Source organism: Monodelphis domestica, chromosome 1 (genome assembly GCF_027887165.1).
Source record: "Monodelphis domestica isolate mMonDom1 chromosome 1, mMonDom1.pri, whole genome shotgun sequence".
Classification (NCBI taxonomy): Eukaryota; Metazoa; Chordata; class Mammalia; order Didelphimorphia; family Didelphidae; genus Monodelphis; species Monodelphis domestica.
The window spans coordinates 177602884-177622706 of NC_077227.1; the positions used below are offsets into that span (position 1 = coordinate 177602884).

At 47.2% G+C, this 19823-nt stretch overlaps 1 protein-coding gene across 5 annotated transcripts in view; it reads right to left on the reverse strand.

The window, feature by feature from the left end:
• Positions 1-16381: 16381 nt before the first annotated feature.
• The window catches only part of ZFHX2 (zinc finger homeobox 2), a 29102-nt gene continuing 25660 nt past the window's right edge, over positions 16382-19823 (reverse strand). For all 5 annotated transcript variants that reach the window (XM_007479841.3, XM_001369379.4, XM_056810078.1 and 2 more), the window contains one exon: positions 16382-19821. In XM_007479841.3, coding sequence (XP_007479903.1) covers positions 18872-19821 — 950 coding nt within the window. In that variant the 3' untranslated portion in view covers positions 16382-18871. The remainder of the gene's footprint in view (positions 19822-19823) is intronic.

Consider the following 19823-nt stretch of genomic DNA (forward strand, 5'->3'; position numbering starts at 1 on the left):
GGTTTGGGTAAAGCAAGTGATTTAGAGACTTGAACATTTGGACATGTAGGGGTAAGGCCATAATGTGGGCAATGGAGGTGTCAACATGGAAATATGGAAATCCCCAGTTTACTTAGTTTAAAGGTAGAAACCTCAGGTTTTGACCTTGTCACAGGAGAGGTTTCCCCCTGAGGGAAGGTCCCACTTCACCAGACAATAAACATCCACTTCAGGTGGGAGGCAGATCCCATCCAAGTCAAGTAGCTCTTTTGTCTCCAGAAGCCTTTCCCAGTATATCACACCCTCCTTCTGAGGATCAAACTCAGGAACTTCAGCTTGCAAGACTTGATGCACTACCAACTGTGCTAAAGCTGAAGTGGATGTCTATTTGTCTGGGGGGAGTGGGATCTTCCCTCGGGGGGAAACCTCTCCTGTGACAAGGTCAAAACCTGGGGTTTCTACCTTTAAACTAAGTAAACTGGGGATTTCTATATTTCCATGTTGACAGAGGTAACCACAATGAGATTGTCTTACTTGGAGATGTTTTGGTACCCAGATGCCTTCCTCCAGGACTTTGGTGGCTTTCTTGTCTGAATGCAGGGGTGTCAGGCTATGTGAATGACAGGAAGGTATGGGATAATTGGGGATAGTTCTGATTTAAGGACTTAATGCTCAAGTCCTGGGATCAATCTTGGTTTCACCTGGAAGTGTGCAGTTTAGAACTCTGCTATTTCTCCTCTGAGTGTAAAGAAGAAAATGCCAAAAACCCTAGGCAGCCAGCTTTTAGGAAATACAATCACCCTCTCCTGCCAGATAAACTTTTCTCCCTGGCTTTTCATGTTGCTGCTCCCTCTTGGTCTTCCCTGCTGTCTGTATTGTCTCTTTTGCTAGATCTCCTCTCAGGTCATCCCAGTAACCATGGTGGTCTCCCAAAGCTCTGTCCTTCTCTTTTCCCTCTATACTCTTTCTAGGTCTGGGTGGGCGAACCTATGGCATGCATGCCAGAGGGATTGCTCCCTTCCCCCTCTCTACCTAGCCTGAAGACATTTCTCATATGACCCACCCCCTACCCAGTGGCCCAATGGGAGCACTTCCTCCCCTATTGGGTGGGGTGGGGGGGGCTAAGTGGCTGTTTGGGCACTTGATCTCTAAAAGGTGCACCATCACTGCTCTAGGTGACCTCATCAGATCTCTTGGGTTCAGTGATTACTTATTTTAAACAATTGTCAATTATCTTAAACAAATGATTCCTGGGTTTACAAATCCAGTCCTAATCTTTGAATTCCAGTCTCACATCAACAACTACTTTTTGGAAGTCTGGCATAGGGCATCATATCCAAAACAGGACTCCTTATCTTTCTCCCCAAACCCTCCCCTCTTGCCAACTTCCCTATTCCTGTCACGGGCACCATCACCCTCCCTGCTTTTCATGCTTAAAACTTTGGTATCATCCTTAATGTTTCACTCACTCGCACCCCTCATACCCAATCTGTTGTCAAGTCTTGTCCTTTCTACTTTGTATTTCTCCCTCTCTCATCTCCCCTTTTCTCAAATCACACAACCACCAGGATAGACACCCTGTCTCTACTTGCCTACTATGAAAGAAAATTATTATCTATTCTGAGTTAACACTAACTCAAGTACCTCACTAGATTGTGAAGACAGGATTAACTCTCCTTTGTCTACCTTTTGATTGAATAAACACAAGTTGGAACTAGGTGGAGGAGCTCACAAACCACTTAGTGAATTCACACCCTCAGAAACTCAATCAGCCAGGATGAGTATTCACCTCTCCAGAAGGTGAATTTTAGAAAATTCACACCCTTAAATGAGAACTTAACCTTCAGAAGGTGAGAAGTCCATCCCACAGACAGTGCCCCACTGGGCAATGCTGGACAATTTGGAAACTGTGATTGGCCCCTATGAAGAGGGGAAGGGACACAAAGCCACCATAAAAGCCACAAAATCCTTTGGCTTGAAGCAGATTGTCTTTGAGAAGATAGTTTGAAGAGAGTGTCTTCTGGAGATAGTCTTCAAGGGAGCTTCCCTGGAGACTGTGTCGTGGATTGTGGGCTTAGAGTTCCACTTCAACTTGGACTCTGACTCCTGGACTACTTCATTGGTGAGTGAAAGGCTGACTCCTTTCCTGGTTTCTGAAGAGACTAGCTTTCATCTTGGAGAAGACCGTGTGGTTACTCACTACCAGCCTTCCTGGTTGAGAGCTAATTAATCTCTGCCTGGATTAAGCAGACCTAGAGTAAACATTTAGGTTGATAGAATAGATAACCTCTCTAACCTCTTCACATTTCTCTACTTTATTGTTTCTTCTTCATTTTGTAAATATTTGTAATTAAATTTCTGACTCAAGATATAATAAATATTGGCAACCACATAATTTCATAAAATTATTGTCCAACCATTAAATTTGACCCTTATACTACAATGGGGGGGCATGAGTGCAAAATCCCCTAAACTCTTATATGAAGATTAGATTTTAATGTTACCAATAGCATTAAGTTAATTCATAAATTTGTAATTCTAGGGTAACTAATGTTAGCATAAGTGATGATTTTAGCAGGCCTTTTGTGATTATTTCAGGTCAGAAAGACCTGAGCTCAAACATGAGCTATGTGACCCTGGGCAAGTCCCTTAACCTCTGCTTGCCTCAGTTTCCTCAATTGTAAAATAAAGATAATAATAGCACAAATACCTCACAGAACTGTTGTGATGACAAAAATGAAATAGCATACCTGGAAATGGTAGTTGCATAATTAATACTTGCACCTCTATCTTCTGTATATTTCGATTTTTACATAATGTATCTCTGGTAGAATAAAGACTTCTTGAGGGCAGTGACTGAGTTAATAAACCCAATCCTTCCATTCTCACCCAATCATAACTAATATATCAGAAACAAAAGCCACCTTTGAGATTGCCTACTCCAATGGTGTCCAACTCCAATAGAAAGGAGGGATGTTGCTGCATACATAGGTCTCATCTTGAAGTTTTAAAATGTAATGTTATCTGTATTTTATTATATTTTTCTTGATTTTTAAAAGTACTTGCCAGTTATACTTTAATCTGATTTCAAGCCACACAGGAGTAAGTGTTGTTCCCAGACATTTGAAGCTTTGATCTAGTCTAACTTCCTCATTTTACAGATGAGAATGCTGAGACTGAGAGGTCCCCTACTCAGAACAATATTTAGTCACTAATACAACTGGGACTTGGATCTAGATTTCCTGACTTTCTGCCCATAGTCCATTCCTGTTAAGATTTTCTTGGGGATCTATGGATAAATTGAGTATGTGGATATTTCAGATATATTCTCTTATTCAAGCTGGTGAGGGAAAAGATGCAAGTGAAGACAAAGGAATGTCAGGGTCTGGGATGACTGTGGTATGGCACATGAGAGGAATCATGGTCCAAATGAAAGGGGGTGAAAAGGATATGATGGCCACATATTTGTACCTTTCTCAAGGACTGTTCTTATTCCTTTATCCCTCTTGCCTCACATTCACTGATCTCACCCCCTTCCTCTGCTGCTAATGGCAGAAGGCTTAGAAAACCACTGTCAGACTGAGTGATGATTCCAGAAGACAATATAGAGTTTATCAATATTGAATTTTTGCAGCTCTCCTGCCACTGCTTGTGCAGGGAGCCAGCCAGACTTGGCAGTGTTATTTGATAATGCAATAATCATCATTTATATCGCAGTCAGGGAGCTCCCCTGCCACTGACAGTCTTTGGCAGTGTGAGGGGGTGGCTGTAGTTTCCTGATTTTCACAGAAAGAGTCTCAGGGCCCCTGAAAGGAAAGTGATTCAGGTTGGAATCTGTGACCCTGAAGATCTGACCGTTAATCATCCACTGCCAGACTGAAATAGGCTTCACACCTAGGAGGAAGAACACTCAGGGTTTTGTTTTGTTTTGTTTTGTTTTGTTTTTGAAGAAAGAGAGCTTCCTGAATATAAAAATGATCCTGAAATGGTGTCTTAATAACATGGCTCTCCAAAAAGCACCTTGTTCTCCCTGCTGCCCTCCTATGTTGGGTCTGCTGCCTGCTTTCAGTGCCAGAGGGCATCAAAGATGAGATTTGGCCTCCTGAGCTGCCAGCCCTGTGCTTTGACACTGACTTTTTCTTTTCTGGCAGTTGATTTTAGAAGAGAGAGAGAAGTGAAAGGAATGAGGAGAAAGAGTGGAAAGAAAACTTATCCATTGTGGCCTACCTCATTTCACACAGTTGATAGGTTTCTGGAAGGCTGCATGCTTTTCACAGAATCCCATACCTTGGAACTGGCAGGGAGTTTACAAAAGATCAAGTTCACTTCTCTTCATTGTAGGAGCATGAGATTTTTAGAGTTGGATTGATTTCCAGAGGTCCCCTGTTAACTCTCAATTCATAGACAGGAAACTGAGGCACAACTTATTCTAGATTTGGAGCTGAAAGAGAATTTATTTAGAGGTCATCTAGTCCAAACCACTCATTTTACAGAGGCCAATGAGAGATTCAATGACTTGATCAAGGTTACAAGGGTAGTAAGTAATTGGCAAAGCAGGGAGTCTACCACCAGTTTTGGAAGGGATTTGTCTCAGAATCAGGATTTAAATCCAGGCCTTCTGATTTCAATTCTCCTGCTTCCCACCCAGCCAAAATCACATTTTAGCAAACTGATTTGCAGTTCAAAGGCAGTAGGAACTCTGATGAATTCTGTTGGAAAGTGATTTGCCTTTCTCTGATTGACCTGTTCCTTAAGAGAGGATTTTGGGTTTATGCAAGGTTGGGCCCACCCACAGGAGAAGCCTTCAGAGGAAATTTTGTGGGAGCTGCCCTGGAGCAGCTTGAGTATTAGGAATAACTTAATCAAGCATTGAAGGGACTGAAGGAGCCAGTGTGCAAATGTCTCTTCAAAGAACCTAACAAGTGGAGATGGGCCTAATCTGAAAGAGGAAAGGGAAGATTGGACACCTTTGGTCAGGGAATGTAGGGTGTAAGACAAAGGTGTCACCCAAGGGCCCTGGCCTCTTGAGGTCTCTGTGTGCCTCTTCATATTAAAATGTAATTGGGGACATATTTAACAAAATCAATAAAAATACAGAACATAGATAATGTTAATATGTGGTTTTTGAAGTCAATAAGTGGCCTTCTGTTTCCTGTTTCTTCTCTCTGTCTCTCCCTCTCCCTCTCCCTCTCTCCCTCTCTCTCCCTCTCCCTTTCTTCCTTTCCCTCTCTCCCTCTCCCTCTCTTCCTTTCCCTCTCCCTCTCTCCCTCCTCTTTCTTTCCCTTACTTTCTGTCTTAGAATCTAAGTAAGGGCTAGGCAATTGGGGTGGGTCACACAGCTAAGATATATGAGGTCAACCTAGTTCCTCCCAATTTCAGGCCTGTGTTCAATGGATCGCTGCCCCTCAGTTTAAGTTTGATGCATTTTTCTAGAATCTCCTTCTCCAGTGATCTTTAAGAACCTGGTCATGTGTGTGTTTAGGGGATTGGTTTAAGGGTATCTGGCCTGAGATAGAGGAGAAAGTAGATGGCAAATGAAGGATATGTGGTTCTTTTTCTTGTGGAAGGTCTTTTAATTGGAAGGAATAGCTGGCTTTTTTTTTTTAAAGATCTTTTGGAGTAGACATCCTTGTTGGTTTTGTTCAAAGGTTTGTAGGTGAGTCCCCAGAAAGAACAGATGTTTCAGAAGATAATGACTTTGCTTACCCATAGCCCTAGTGAAGATGGAGGATGTGGCTTTGAATCCTGGGATTGAAGGTAGAATAAGATTATACCCCTTCTCCTCACACTCTAGCCCCCCAGAAAGAAACAGCTCCAGGTAGAAAGAGGATTCATTTTCATAGATGGTGTCTCCTAGCACTATTACCACATGTTTTTTGCTCCTTTAACTTATTGTCAAATGTAGATCAGACTTCTGAGCTCCCACTGTAGACTCTGCCTGATCTCTTTTCAGTTTCTCCAGGCCAAGGCAAGGGTACAGACAAGGCAAGGACTTTCTTCTGCCTGTTTGAGATTATTTATTTTATTCTCCCCTCAAAAGTAAATTTTTTTCTCACCAATTAAGAAACCATCAGAAATTTCAAACTAAGGGGAAAAAATTCCTCTGCTCTGTTGATAGCTTTATCTCACCCTTAACTTAAAGTGATCCCAACTGCCCAGATAGAAGATCGATCATCATGGGAGCTAATGAAAGTCCCATATTAAGTGTTGAATAGAGTCTCAGGGGTGAGGGTTAGAGTGAAGAGAAAAGGAACCAGGTGGAGGTGTTTAGGGCAGGAAGTAAGGAATTAGGGACTATGGATGTTGCCATGTTGTATGGGTGTCGAAATATATCAGGGGCAACTAAGTGGTGCAGTGGTTAGAGTACCAAGCCCAGAGTCAGGAAGACTCCTCTTCTAGAGTTCAAATCCAGTTTCATACAATTATTTTCTGGACAAGTCACTTAACTCCATTTGCCTCTGGTTTTTTTTTTCATCTATAAAATGAGCCAGAGAAGGAAATGGCAAACCACTTCAGTATCTTTGCCAAAAAAAATTTCAAATGGGGTCATGAAGAATTGGACACAACTGAAAAATGACTAAATAACAACAAATGCATCAGAGGGCTTTGGCTAGATCTTTGTGGGAGCTTGAATTGGGCTGGCCACTATCTGGAAAATCATGTGCAATATAGGTGTTAGGTCAACCCTTTGGAGTTTCCCTTTGGGCCTTGGTGCAAGGTATATTGAAAAGACATGCCCTCCAACCAAAAGATGGTTTGTCTTCCTCATGAATTTTTGAAGAACAGAGGAAAATGGGAAGAGTAGTTTTGTTAGCTGTTTTTACACAGTCTGCTGACCTAGTAGATAGAGAGGAGTAGAGCCAGAAGACAAGTTCAATTCTGGCCTCAGACATTGACCCTGGACAAGTCCTGTAGCCTCTGTTTGTCTAAGTTTTCTCAGTTGTAAAATGGGAGTCATAATAGCACTTAGCTCACAGGGTGATAATATTTATAAGGTGTTTTAGTACATTGCCTGGTGCTTAATATACTTGTTCCCTCACCACCCAACCCAGCCTCTTTGTGTAAACTATCCCAGACTCACTGCTCGTTCTACTCTTTTCTCCAGTGCTTTGAGCCCCCTCTGCTATCTGAAAATTTATCGAGAGTTTAAATAATCCTTGCGTCCCTGAGGGTCTCAGGCATGGTTATTTTTCATTTTAGGGCTTAATATTTTTTTTCCAAATATCATTCTTCTAAAGAGGGTTGTGGGAATGGGTAATTTTTTTTTCCTCATCAGTCTTGTAAACAAGGCTTTGTCTATTGTGGCCTGGCCATGGTTTGATTCTAGCCCTGGGATGTGTTTGGCCACTTTTTCCCTTGTTACCTGGCCCTGGGGCCTTTTTACTCCCCGAGTACTCCCTCTCTCTTATTTGGACAAGAACAAAACCAGTGTGTAATAAGGAGAAGCAGATATATTTAGTATCCTCTAAGCTCTCTAGCCACATTCCTTTAAATGTCCTTTGGCTTCTCTCAGATCCTGGCCTGGAAGTGGAAGGAGGGCAATTCTAGTCAGGTTTGTAGTTGCACAGGTGAGCAGTGGTTAAGACCAAGAGGATCCAGTTTGGGGATTGTGGATGGATTGAGGAACTAAAGTTGGAGGCATGATGGGAAGGACTTGCCCAAAGTGTCAAAGACCCCATCAAGTGGCCTGGCCTTCCTTGAGTGCCCTTTCTAGTACTGACTTAGAAGTCAGGGGAAACGCCAGATGTCCCGATCAGTCAGGGTCCAGAATCCTGGGGTCTTATCCCCATCAGTGCCAGCTCCTCTTAACTTAGGTCAGAGAAGCCAATTCTAGTTGGATTCCACCAATTTTCTATTCCTTTTTATTCTTTTTTTTTTTACTTCTAGGTACTTCTCTCCTTCCTTGACCTCTCCATCATTCTACTTTCTTCCACTTTCCCCTACTTCCTTCCTTATTTACTTAGTTAAGTTCCTTCCATCACCCTCATTCTCCAGTTCCTCTAGAAGCCTCTCCTCCACTCTTCCCCCATCTCCCTTTCCTTCCATCCCAGCCCCCTCTGTACCACCCCCCAACCCTGGCAGTCTGCCCTGTAGGAATGTTAATTAGCATTCACAATTTAATTAATTCGGTAGCTAATTAATGATTGGGAGCTGGGGGGGTAGGGAATGTGGGGTGTGTGGGGTGGTAGCTGGAGGTGGCAGGGAGAGATAGCAGAGACTGCAGAAGGCATCGCAGATGGCTGTGCGGTGGCTGGCACTGTGCCCACCGCCATGGATGCAAACGCACGCGCACACACACGAACACACACATATACACACACACAAAAAGGAGAGGATGGTCAAAATAGAAAATTGAAAACCAGGAGAGAGGGGCATAGAGCCCCAGGATCTTGGGGGGGGTGGGCAGATTGTGGAGGAGGTTTTAGATCAATTTGAATCTGCTCCGGAAGTGGAAAAGGGGAAAAAAAAACAATCACAGAGGCAGAGAGAAGAGAGCGATCTCGATACCCCCCCACCCCTACCCCACCCCCGACCACCCCTCCTCCCTGGCATGGCATTCATGGGCACCAGCTGAGACTTGGGACTTGACTAGCAGCCTCCTGCCCCTCCCTCTGCCTGCCACATGCCCTGGCACTGAGGACCCAAGCCCGGAAGGACAGGGAATTCCTAAAGAAAAAATATACAAATATATCATTTTAAGGGGTTTCTTTGGGGGGTGGGTTTTTTTTAAAATAATTTTTTTTAATTACAATCAACCATTTGCACCAGTTTTTGGTGTGAGGGTGAAGGCGAGAGAGAAGTAACAGAAGCAGGAGGAGAGCCCAGATGGAGTGGTGGTGGTGGTATGGTGTGGTGAGTTGTGGGTCGGAGGACTGGGGGGGGCCTGCCAGAGGTGGGGGGGGATTAATGAAGACCTTATTTTCCCCTCTTTTTTTGTGCTATGGATAAAGGGGGAAATACAGAGAGAAAAAAGGGGGGATGGGGAAGGAATCGAGACAGATGGCAGAGTGTAGAGGCGGCAGCTCATGCCGGCACTGCCCAGCTCTCTCTCTCTCTCCCTCTGCCTGCCAGTTCTCTCCAAATACCACCCTTCCCCCATTCCCCCCTTTGCTCCCCTCCCTTCTCCCCACTCCATCCCACTCTCCTTCCCCCCGGCTTGGCACTGAATGCGAGGAGAGGGAGGGAGGCTGGGCAAAGAGCATCTGTTCCCTCCTTCTTCCAAGCTCCATCGGCTGCCAACCTAGGGCCAACGCCTGCCTGGCTCGCCCGCCCGCCCGCTCCCAAACTGGCATAGGATCAGGCGCTGGCTCCAGCGACTTGTCTGGGTCCTGGTCCCTATGTGCGATGGAGTTGGTTGCCGAAGCCCAGCATGCGTGGGGCTGTGTATGTGTTGTGTGTGCGCGTGTGTACCTACACGCACCCCCCTAGGTATAGGGTGGGGGTTGGCATTGCGGCTGTCATCCCGGTGCCCATAGAGAATGGAAGGACGGGGCGGAGAGAAGAGTGAAGAGGTTTGGGGCAGGGAAGGGAGGGGGCATGATGACTGCTTCGTGCTGCCTGCTCACAGGCTTTGGTACTGCAGCTGCCACCCTTGTGCCCGTGGAGTTGGGAGGAGGGAAAATGAGGAGGGGGAGCAGGCGCAAACGCGAGCACTCTGGAGAAGGCTTGGTGTGTAGGAACCGTTGGCACCACAGCTGCCAGTCTGGTGCCCAGAGCTGGGGATGCGAGGGGACCGGGAAGGCTGGGAGGAGGGGCACGACCGGGTGGTCGGTTTTGTTCTTCTAGAAGCCCAGCTCTGGCAGGGACTTGGACTGGGATGGGCTGCACTCTTCCCGCTTTGGGGAAGGGACATCAAGAAAGGGTCAGGGACGGTGGTGGAGGCAGTGCTGAGAAAGTACTGATGGCTGAGGTTGGGCACATCATCCGTGCGTGTCTGGGAAAAGTCCTGGTTGGGCTAAGAGCCCAACACTTTGTGAAGGCAATGGGGGAGCAGGCACATGAGGCCGGCGCCATCACTGCCCTTGGATCCTGCCATGAACCACACTGACATTATGTCAAGTCGGGGGAGGGTGGCAGTGCCTTGTGCCATTTCTGGGGTTGTTGTGCCTGGCAGGAGGAGACTGAGATAGGAAGCGAGGCTGGCATGTGCATGGGCGGTGGAAGATGGGATAGGCACTCTTCAGTTGGGGCCACCTCCCCCCTACAACTCCGACCTGGAAATGGAGACAGACGGAGAGAGGAGCAAGGGCACAAAGGAGGAAAAGAGGGAATGCTCATACCCAAAGGAAGGAAGAATGGAGAGCGGCTGGCAGCCCTGCTTGGCCCCGGGCCAGTTCTTGGCTGAAGACGGCCAGATCCTCTTGCCTGGTCTGTATGTGTCCCTGGCAAAGTGGGGGGGTGGGATCGGTGTGGTCACTTAGCTCATGGTATGGGGGCTGGGAGGCTGGGCTAGACCAGGCAGAGCAGGATCCCATTTGGACTTTCCAAGCTAACAAGTGGGGTGTTTCTATTTTTCTCTCTCTGGCTCTTTCCTTTCTCCTCCCCTGCTCTCCCCTCCCTGTTTCTCTCCTGACACCTGGGTCCCACTGCCTTGGCACCCAACCAACTGGATGCTTCCACGCTTGGCAGTGCTGCACTGGCACGTGAACGGCGTCTCTGATCCTGGCACTGCGGCAAAGCCCAAACCCCGCCAGACGTGTGCTTGCCGCTTGGTGGCAGTGGGGGTGGGGTGGGGTGGAGAGGGAGACTGGGGAAGAATCGGGCGGTGTCAAACAGAAGATGTCTGGCATTGGGTCGGGCAGTGGGCACAGGAGAATAGGGCAGTAGCCCAAAGGCAGGATATGTGGACGAAAAGTGAAGTGAGCTAGGCCTCATCTCTCCCACATTCTCCAGAAAGGAATTTGGTTGGTACCTCATCCCATAGCATCAGAATCCAGCTAACAAGGTTATAGGCATAGGCCACGTCCAGGCCTTGGGTACAGGACTTCCATGGGACTCTTCCCCTTGGGCTTTCTGATACCTGAGAAGCAGCAGGAATAGATGGGCAGGTTGGGAACAGAGAAAGGAGGTAGAGAAGGAGCAGAAGGAGAGAAATAGCCAGCTCAATGGGTACAAAGAAGAGGTGATGGAGACAGAGAAGGGAAAATGCAAGGAGGAAGCTCTCCTCCTTTGGGCCTTTTGGTTGGCAGGACGGAATGGCTTCCATCTGTCTAGATGTCATTTAGCGTTATGACCAACTAAGCTATGAAGAGGCATCTAACCTTCCCTGCTCCTAAAGGAGGTGATGGTGGTGGCCGCTTTGGACCCCACAGGTAGAAGGTGAAAGGTGTCAAAAAGCTGGAAACTATTCAAGAACCCTTGGTCTTCTGGGAGTCCTTCAGCAGCATCCCAGTTGGGCTTTTACAAGTTTCCATCCTCACCTTCTTGATCTTCACACCCAAAGTACTCAGGATTGGACCTCAGTGACAGGAAGGTCTCTGGAAGGGGAATCTGATCTGAGGAGATCTTAGGCATCCATTGTGTCAGGACAGTTTAGTGTCACAGAAGCAGAACAGGCTTTGTTGGCTATCAGACGTATCCAGGCTATTGGCCAAACCCCGGAATTGCAGTCTTGCCAAGTGAATAGCATCTGAAAAGTTATTGACGGTATTGGGCTTTTTTTGAGGGCCCCTAGCCAGAACCTGAGTACAGATGTCTTCTTCATGGCTGCCTTTCAGGCACCGCAGATATTTTGGGTTGGGGGTTTGGCTTCATGCTTTGTTGGGTGAAGATCATTTGAATGACCTGGGACTCAGGGACGTGGAGCCATTGGCCATTGGGAACTGGACTGTGGGCATGTTCTAGTCCAGAGAGTTTCTGGCTCTTGTCTTCTCTGGGGATGGATGGTAGCCCCGGAGGAAGAATGGTGACTCATGGGGGGAAAGAAACAAGAGGTAATGCCATAGGGAGGAAGCACTGAGGTGAGGCACTCATTTGGAGGGGGTGAGTGGACACTTTCTATCTTATTCCCTGCCTGGGAACAACCACAACCAGGAGAAGGAGTAAGGGGCATATTCAGATGCTATGCGTTGTGAGTGAGTGTGTGTGTGTGCGTGTGCGCACGTGCATGCACCAGATGATAAAGAAAACAAATCTATGCAAGTGAATGTTGGGCTTCAAATACAGTTGGAGATGGAGGCATAATGGATGGCGGTGGTTTGAGACAGAGAGTGTGTGTGTGTGACAGAGACAGAGAGAGCAACTTTCCGCTCCAATTTTATGGCTTTTCCAAGCCTCCTATATTAGCCTTCTTGCTAAAGGTAAGAATTGGGAGAGGAAAGTGAGGCCCAGATTCGAAATTCCCCTTGTGGAGGGTTAAGGATTCCAAGCTGATCTCCAGAGGTCTTTTAGCATGGAAGACAGGCCTGCTGGACCACACGAGTGTGATGTATTACAAAGGACTCACTCTGATATCTGCCAAGCATGAACACACCATGGGTGCTTCATGGATGAGTGATGACACAGATTGGATTTTGGGTGTGATCTCAATAAGTGGCGCACAATTGGGCACCAATTTGAGTATCCAGAACAGCTGAGAAGAGACCATGGTTTGGGGCTTGACAAGGAAGGGAATACAGACAAGTGGGAGTACCGGGCTCCAGTTGTGAAGGATGATAGGAAACAGCTCTGGCATTTTTGCTTTTGGTGAGGTGTGAAGAAGGTGGCGATGAAGTGCTGTCATTCACATGTACTGTATCACCTAAGAACACCATTTCTCCCCTTTCCAGTCCGGATTCACCCTTATTCTCTCCCGAATGTTTTCCTTTCCCCCTATTTGTCCCTGCCTCCAAAAGGCACAACACAGAGATCATCATGCTTCCCCACTCTGTGTTCACCTGTACCCTAGTAGTTTTCTAACTTGGACGCGGAGGCTCACACTGTCCACAGGACAAGGTAACACTTGCCTTCGAGGCTCACTTATTATGGGAGGAAGAAGGAATGAGGCGGCTATCTTAGAGAGCTTCCTGGCCTCCCAGACTGCACGGGCTTCATCATATAGAACTCTTCCCTTGTCATCACTTCTCAGTTTTTCCCTTGACCTTGATAAGTCAGTCCCATGTCAAAGTCCAGATTCACAACTTGAGTTTTCTGCAATTGGTTATTCCCTTTGCTTGTCTAGCTGAGCTTCCTCCTGATGATATTAAGGGCAGAATCTTTATTCTTTGGGATAAGTGGTCTCCCCGAGTCTGGGCCTTTTTTCTCTGTTCCCTAGAAATGACACCCAGCCTTTAAACCTTAAGCTCTCCTAGAAACGTACTCCTTCATATTTTAGAACTTCTTGTCCCTCCCTCTGGTGGCAAATGCCTCTGTAGTTCTAGCCCTATTTTGCCACTTTAGGTACACCATTTATTTATTAGATGCTTGTCATGTGCCAGGCATTGGGCTAAATGCCAAGGATACAAGGAAAGGTAAAACCACGGTCCCTGACCTCAAGGAGCCCATCGTCTACTAAGGGCTTTCTGATATCATTATGTCCATGCAAGTTATGTATTGAACAAGTGGAAGGTAAGCTTAGAAGGAAGATACTGCCGCTAAGTTTGTGTGTGGGAGAGGAGGCAGAGACTGAGACTAAGAAAGGCTTCTTAAGTCTTAAAGGATGTCAGGAGACAGAGGTAAGAACGAATATTCCAGGGATGGGGATAGCCTGGCACAGACTTAAAAGCCGGAGAGTCGTGTTTAAGGAACAGCCAGCAGGCCAGTGGATCATAGAGTGTTTGGAGGGAAGTAGAGTGTAAGAAAGCCTGGGAAGGTAGGAAGGGACCAGGATGTAAAGGGCTTTAAAAGTCAAACAGAGAATTTAATAGGTAACAGGGAGCAAAGGAGCATGGTCAGACCTGTGCTTCCGGAGGTTCACTTTGGCAGCTGAGTGAAAGAAGATTGGGATTGGAATGGAGAGGCACTTGACATAGATTGACCACCCAGAAGACGGACTGCAATACTCTAGGCAAGTAGAGATGAGGGCCTGAACTCTATCATGGTGGCTGTGTGATTAGAGATAAGGGAAGATGAGAGGTAAAAATATGACGGTAGAAGTGACAAGACTTGACAACAGTTTGAAAATGGGGGGTTTGAGTGAATGAGGAGTGATGGACAAAACCAAAGTTCCAAGCCTGAGAAGCAAGGGACGGTGGTGGTGTCTTTGACAGGAACAGGGAACCTGGCAAGAGGGGAGGGTTTGGGGAGAAAGATTTCTGCTTTTGAGATTTTTATATGACACTATTCTAGATTTCCTAGAGGAAGTTGTGAGACTGAAACTCAGGAGGATTAGAGCTGCATCTGTAGATGGGGGAATCATTTGTTTAAGACATAACTGTACTGAGAGCTGATGAGATTATCTAGAGAGAGAAGAGGGTAAAGGGCAGAGCTTAGGGAGACAGCCATGGTTACTGGAGTGACCTAGAGGAAGACCTGGCAAAGGAGACAAAGGAATGACTAGACACAGGGAGAAAAAACAATGTCATGAAATCCCAGAGGAGAAAGTGTCAGGAAGTGAGTGATTGGCAGTATCAGAGGCTGCCCAGAGGTCCAGAAGACTAGGATGGAGAAATGCCATTAGACCTGGCAGTTGAGAGATCATTGGTAACCTTTGAGAGAATAGTCTATTGAATGAAATTTCAGGTGAATGAAGCTGGTTCCAGAGGTTAGAATTGAGTGAGAGAAGAGGAAGTGAAGGAACCTTTCAGATGCCTATCTGGTCTTTTAACAAGTTTTCTCTCAATTCTCTTTTACGTCTCGTCTGGGCAACTTCCACTTGTGTTACACTCGGAACAAGACCTAAATTCTCACTACCTGCTGGAGTTCCTTACTCCCCTCCATCCCAGCTAGGTTGATATCCCAAATTCAGTCACTGCTTTCCTGGCTTTTGATAAGGTATTTCTATCACTTACCCTAGTTACTGTTACTTCCACCGTTGTCGGGCACAAGTATGTCTCTGAATATTTGCATCAGAATACATCGGTGTACCTGGTATGTCAGGGAATGAAAGTCTTTGTGTGTGTCTGGGAATAATTCCTGCTTGTGAGTTCATATAGTAGTTTCTACAAATTCAATTCTCTCGTTTTCCTTTTGACTTTCTCGGTTGCTACAAATGCACACAAATTGTTTTTCCCTAACTTTGGGCATGGTTTTTATCTCTCTGGGTAAGTCCTTGTTTAAGAGACCGATAAGCATGTCAATGATGAGGATAGAAAGGAATCTTGGCACATGATATGGAAGAAACTGAAATCAGACTGGATTACTAGAGACACTGAGACCTGAAATTGAGAGAAACCAAGGACTAAGGGGGGATTAAAGCAAGTAAGAAAGGATAGGGGTGATGGGGTCAGTTTCCTGGGGAGAGCAATGTTATGTGTATAACTGAGAGTGGTTCTCTTCATTCAGGGATGCACCACATCTCTAAATTTTGGGTGATTTAATAGATTTGGATGTCTGGATTTTCCTGATACCTCCAAGGGGTGTCAGGAGTAGAGAACATGTCTTATTTCATCAGATTCTTTTATCTTCAGTCTCAAATACTGTGGATCACTTCATGCCCTTAAAGTACCTCACAGCATTTCCTTGGGTCATCACATGCAATTGACATGGTAGACTGAAACCAACCAGTCAAAATCATTGGTACCACTTCCAGCTACAGTGTCGAATCCAGAACCAAAGTTTGGATCTTGGACTCAGGTCACCAGACCAGACTTTGTCCCCTTGGTGGCCAGCCTCTCTCAGCTGCCACTTGGCAAGTGTCTTAATCCATTAAATGGCGACTCAGGTAGAGAAGCAAACTCAAGGCCCACTTATAGGTAGGTCTATGTATAAATGTGTAAATATATAATCACTGCCGAATGTGAATAAAGTGACACTGGCATCCTTCCAGGGGACTTGGAAGTGAACAGCACTAACTTCAAGAAGGCTACATCGGCCTTTCAGCATCTGGCAAAAGCAGGCCGATGCTGGGCCAACAACAGGCTGGCCTGCTGGAGCTGGATCAAAGGACTTCTGGCTTGAGAAAGCGATTCCATGGGAGTGGTACCAGCCTGAAAGGGGGAAGAACAATAGCCCCTTTGATTGCCTCAGTTCAGTGGGGTCAGGCTTTTTTTTGGCCCCAGGGATCTAGATGAGTGTGATGCCCCTAGTGTAGAGCCAGCTGATACCAACTGGTGACTATTCTCGTATCCCCTGCGTTTTCCAGGTCAGTGTATCTATGTTTGCATGCATGTACACATGAGAGTCTATGTGATGGGTAAAGATTTCTGTCCAGACTCCAACCAGCCTGCCTCTCCACTTGGAAGGCTCAAAGATATGTAAGGGACCCACAAGCAATTTCAAATAATCCACACCTCATCACCCCATACCAGGCAACTGCCAGGTTTGGTTTGGTTTTTAAAATGTTTCCTCTTATTTTTTTTCCTGTGTTTTTGTTTTCAACCTTTATACACAAGTCACATTCCCATAAAGCACAGAGTTAAAAAGCCTCTTTCCTCATACACATGCTGCTAAGAAAATAGTTTTATACATGGAATTTCAACGGGAAAGAGAGGGGGTTAGGAGGGCAACGAGAGGGAAGAAGAGAAAGATGATAGCAAAAGCAGCATGGACCAACTAGAGGTGGGTTGCTTCCTCTCTTGCTACCTACATTAGTAGCTGGCATTTTTTGGCATCATCAGAGTAACTAGTTCTGCCCCTCTGATCCCACTTGGGTGGTGGTGACTGACTTTGGGGCATAAAGTGAAACTCACAAGATATCATTGGGTTATTGAGAGGGTAGCACTTTGTAAATTATAGATCACACTATAAACTTATGAGCTTGTGTGGTCATTCTAGGACTAAGCTAGGTTTTTCTTTCCTCTCTTCCCTTCCCCTTCCTTCTCTCTCTTCTACATAAGTTGTAACTCTCATGTTTAGCATGGAAAATTTTACTGACTAGAAAACCTAAATTCCAGGATGGAATTAATAATTGGGGAGGAGGGTTGAATGGTTAGGTGGAAGGTAAAGGAAAAAAAGGTAAAACTGTTAGCAGAACAGAGGACTAGAAAAGGGACAGGGATTCAGGAGTATTTGAGGAAAATCAGTAGCCCACAATATTTATGAGTGAGGACTTGTCCTTTACCAAGACCTTCCATCTGCCTCTTGGCCCCTTGCCACCATATTTACTTAGAAAAATGACCAATTTTAAGGAGAGGAGCTCCTGTCTTGTGCTTAAACCATCATTTATTCTCCCAACAGCCCCCTCAATTGGGCAAGTCCCTGTGATCTCATGGACATATTCTAGCACCTCTAAATTCCCCTCAACAGTTGAACAGCTACTGAGCAATGGGAGATACAGGCTGTGGTATGATGGGAAGTGAGGAGGGTAAGGACCTGGAGATAGTGGGTGAAGGTGAAAGAGAGGATGGAGAACTTTAGGGAGTAGAGGTTATGAAGGGAGGAATCAAGAAATGGGAATTGGAGTTGAGGTTTAGGAGGGGAGTAAAATGGTTGGGAGGAAAGGACAGCTAGGATTCACAAACCAAATTGCCACATCCATCCACATTTTTCTGGACAGGGTTTCCAAGAGTCCCTGTTCTGTCTCTGGGAAAGAGCTTTTTGGTGATACGATTCTTTACGCAAGTTGGGGATTTTACCTTTCCTCTTTAAATACACAGCATCTGTAACAGGGAAGGGGAAAAGATAGGGTGACAACATTATTCTCAGTCTCATGAGGTGCTCAACCATTTCAGGGGCTAAAAACCGTTTGTTCTTCCAAAGAAATGGGGAGGTTTAAAAAACAACCCTTAACACAAGAGAATTTTAAAAATCTAAAAAACCAAAACACTGACACAAACAGGAAAAACCATTTTGTTTGGTGGGTTTTCTGTTGGGTTTTTTTTTTCTGTGTTTTTCAAGTTTATTATTTTTCTTTAGTTCATTCCTCTGGTCTCTCCATCTCTCTCTCTCGCGTACGCGCTCTCTTGCTCTCTCTTTTTTGGTTGTGTGTGTGTCTCAGTTTTTTAAAGAACTTTGGATTTGCCGTTGATGGGCGGCACTGGGTCCCAGAGACTGGGCCCAATGGTGGCAGGCCTGGAACCAGGGGCTGGCCCATGGCTGCTGAGAGGATCTCTGTGTTTAAAGCCTTTGAGAATAAGTTACTGCAGTTCTGGGGTGTAGGAAGGAGAGGGGCACAGGAGCTCCTGGCAGCGGCTTCCTCAAGAGTCCAGGCTACCGAGGTTCCCCTGCTGGAGAGGGAGGGGAGATGGGGGAGTAGGGGACCCCGCTCCCTGCCCCATCTCTTGTTTGGTTAGAGTTCCAAGACTCCCTACCCATCCTGGGCCCCAGCGAGGGGGGCTGGCCAGCTGGGAGCTTGGAGTTGTGAGCGGTGTTGCGCTCTGGACAAAGGAGGTGGGAGAGAGGAAAGGAGAGTGGTACATATATTTTTTTCCTTCCTTCCCCCTTCGTCCTCTTGGGTTTTCTTTTTCTCTCTCTCTTCTTTTTGGCGTTTCTCAGTCAGTAGCACAGTATGGGGTGTGGCTGGGGACATCGTGGGGAAGAGGCAGGAGGCCTTGGAGACCATGAAAATGCTGGGGAAGGCAGGATGAGGGAGGAAGGTGTGTGTGTCTATATGTGGGGAGGCAGGCTGTGGGAGTGCACATGTAAGAATGGGGGGCAGAAAGGGGATGTCTGCAGGGAGGCTAGGAGCCAGGTTATGTGTCTGTGTCAGGGGAGGAGGCAGGACACTGCTGGAGGTGGGGTGTGTGAGCCCACTGAGGGTCGAGGTCTGGAGACTCCCCCAGGGTGGGCAGAGCCATGGGGTATGGGTGGGGGGTTTGAGCTCCCACCAGGAAGAGCTGAAGCGCCCTCCTCTCTTCCCCTATCTTGGTTTCTCTGTTTATAAAGCTAGAAGTGTAGAGGTAGAAGTAGTTTTTGGGTTGGAGTCCGTGTGAGGTAATCTTGCTTCCTCTTTGGCAAAAGCCGTGGCGTTGGGGACCGGCTGGCCTCCTGGGGGGGTCGGCGGGGCCGCCTTGCGCCGGTGCGCTGAGGAGCGCAGATGTGCTGCCAGGGCCTCCCGCCCACTCAGCAGCACCTCACACGCCAGGCAGTGGTAGGTACAGATGGGCACGCGGAGAGGGGGGGGCACGGCGGCCCCGGGGCCCCTGCCAAAGAAGCAGAAGGACCTCTGGTGGGCAGCAGCAGGTGCCTCCCCCTCGAACGCCATCTTGCACTGGCGGCACAGGTAGCGGTGGGTCACATCCACGGTGGAAATGCCAGTGGTACCTGCTAACAATTCATCTGCTTCTCCAGGCTCACCCTCACCCGGGAGGTGCAACTCTGGAGGCTTCAGGGGAGCTGTGGCCGTGGGCTCGGGGGGCTGGGGTGGTGGCTGGAGGAGGGTGTTGGGAAGCAGCCCGATGAGGGTCTGAGGTATCACAGGGTTCATGGGGAACAGCCCCTTTTTCATACCATAGAGCTGCTGGAAGTAGGCCCCTTGGAGCTGGGGACCAAAGACGGCTGGGGGGGCAGCCCCCCCTGCTGTTGGCAGGGGGAAGGGCAGAAACTGGCCCCCCAGCAAGGTGGGCACCGTGGCCTTCAGTGCCTTGAGGTTCTTGAGGGCATCAGTAGAGGAAGTGGTGACGCCAGCAGCAGCACACTTACGCTCATCAGGGACCTCATCCCCTGAAGCTTCAACGGGAGGGCCTGGGGCAGGGTCGGCTGTGGTGGAGTTGGTTTGGTCTGGTCTCTGAGGTAAGGGGCGAGCTGGGCTGGGCTGGACGACTGTAGTGGCCGGCAAAACGGAGGCGGCAGCGGCAAGGCTAATGAGGCCCGAAGAGGCTGCAGGGCCT